The sequence below is a fragment of the Nestor notabilis genome, unplaced genomic scaffold (genome assembly GCF_000696875.1).
Source record: "Nestor notabilis isolate BGI_N333 unplaced genomic scaffold, ASM69687v1 scaffold27264, whole genome shotgun sequence".
NCBI lineage: Eukaryota > Metazoa > Chordata > Aves > Psittaciformes > Psittacidae > Nestor > Nestor notabilis.
In genome coordinates, this window is record NW_009924705.1 from 23,574 (window position 1) to 25,310 (window position 1,737).

Sequence of the window (1,737 nt, forward strand, 5' to 3'; positions counted from 1 at the left end):
TTTACAGTGACACATAATTTATGTTTGAAATCAGATGGGAATCAGAGTAATACGTACTGACACAGCCAGTGTCACAGCATCCAGCTCGGCTTTCCCCAGGTGGCCACAGAAGATGGAGCTGACCACGCTGATCAGGAACCCCAGCAACTGGGCGACAAACTAGGATGGGAGGAGAAGGACATGGTGAGATGAGGACCCATTAGCACTTGAGGAGCACCACCCCTGCTCCAGGAGTCAGACTATGAACAGCCAGGTTTCCTACTGTTCATAGGCTCTGCTGTCCTGTCCCTGCTCGCCAGCACTGCTGGGGTAGAGAAGCTGACTCCAGAACTGTCAGTCTTTCAAAGCAGACCTCTACCTGCCCTGTGGTATTTTGGTGCTACACAGCCAATCTGCCAGATGGCCTTGTTTACGTGGAGCTTAACAGGTTCAGTAGAAATCCTCTTTTTCAGGATGAAGGATGCACAGAGAGAGAGGAAAAAAAAAAAAAAAACCCAGTGCTTTTCCACTCTTGTGCATTTGGGAAAACTCTCCTCCCAAACTGCAATGTCCTCTCCTCCTGGAAAGACACCAAGTCCAGCCTGCTTGTTCCTCGCCAGGGGCTACAGCAAGGCTTAACGATGCTGTAGTAGGGATTGCACTCCAGGCCTCCTTTCCCCTTGGCAAGAGGATGGCCCCTCTACAGGCATCCAAGGCACAGAGTCATGGCACAGCTAGAACCAGATGGTAGGAGTTAGAGATGTTTATACCCACTGAGGGGTGGGCACAGCTGGGAACTATGCTCAGGTTCTGCTCACGCTCCTTTCCACCCAGCAGCTGACAAGCCAAGAGCCCAGCACCAGCAGAGAACCAGCTCCTATGGGGGATCAGAGGAAGAACAGAACAAAACCTTCTCCTCTCCAGTCCTCCTGTCAGGACCGGGCATGTTCGACCTGCTGCTGTGAGTAATCCCTGCAGGAGGGGTCCATACCTCCTGTTGTTCCAGCACAGGGGTTGACGTGAAATGATCATTAGCTAATGGCAGCTGTAGGTTTGGTTTTGAGGTGATCTGTGCACACAGAAAAGCAGGCTGTGCCACAGGGGAAATGGTTAAGGGAACTGAGCTGGTACTGATGTGTTCAGAAACTGAACGGAAACTGAAACTCATCTGTACTTCCTCTGCTACCTGATCACAGCAAGTCAGTGCTGTGATGTCAGGGTGGACCTCTCTGAGAAGTTCACAGTTGGTACTTATTTACAAGGTAGAGTAGAAGATTCAAAGCACACAACTTCATGTGCAATGGATTTAGACCGGGGCTGTGGTGCACGCTCCCCAAAATGTGGCCAGTGCTGCCTCATCCATCCCTGACCGCTAAAGGATGCATCTCCTTCCAGACAAACAGCAGTCCATGGCGGACTTCAGGACCATTGGGTACCTCTGCACCCAGAGTCTGGTGAAGGGCTGGCCATGGAGCTGGCATCTAGCAAAGCGACCTACTGTCACCTGAGGGGCACATGGCAGTGCCGGGGCTGCACCCTGCCTTCACAGGGTTATTTAACGGCTTTTCCCCCCTTCTCAAGTCCACCGCTGTTTTATAGCCCCGCTGCCAGGCGGACCGCGCTGGACAGCACCAGGAATTCCTGTGGCGAAGCAGCAGCATTTAGATGTCAGTTAAGGAATGAATGGTGGCGTTTGAACTCCCTTTAGCAGCGGGCATGGGCTGCGGGCGGCAGGGACCGGGCCGCGGAGCCGTGCCG

The 1,737-nt window shown here is 53.0% G+C and overlaps 1 protein-coding gene across 1 annotated transcript in view; it reads right to left on the minus strand.

The window, feature by feature from the left end:
- The window catches only part of LOC104404337 (multidrug and toxin extrusion protein 2-like), a gene marked incomplete at its 5' end in the record, with an annotated part of 6,849 nt that extends 6,690 nt beyond the window's left edge, over window positions 1-159 (minus strand). Inside the window, one exon of the mRNA XM_010012742.1 lies at window positions 58-159. Coding sequence (XP_010011044.1) covers window positions 58-159 — 102 coding nt within the window. The remainder of the gene's footprint in view (window positions 1-57) is intronic.
- Window positions 160-1,737: the final 1,578 nt, after the last annotated feature.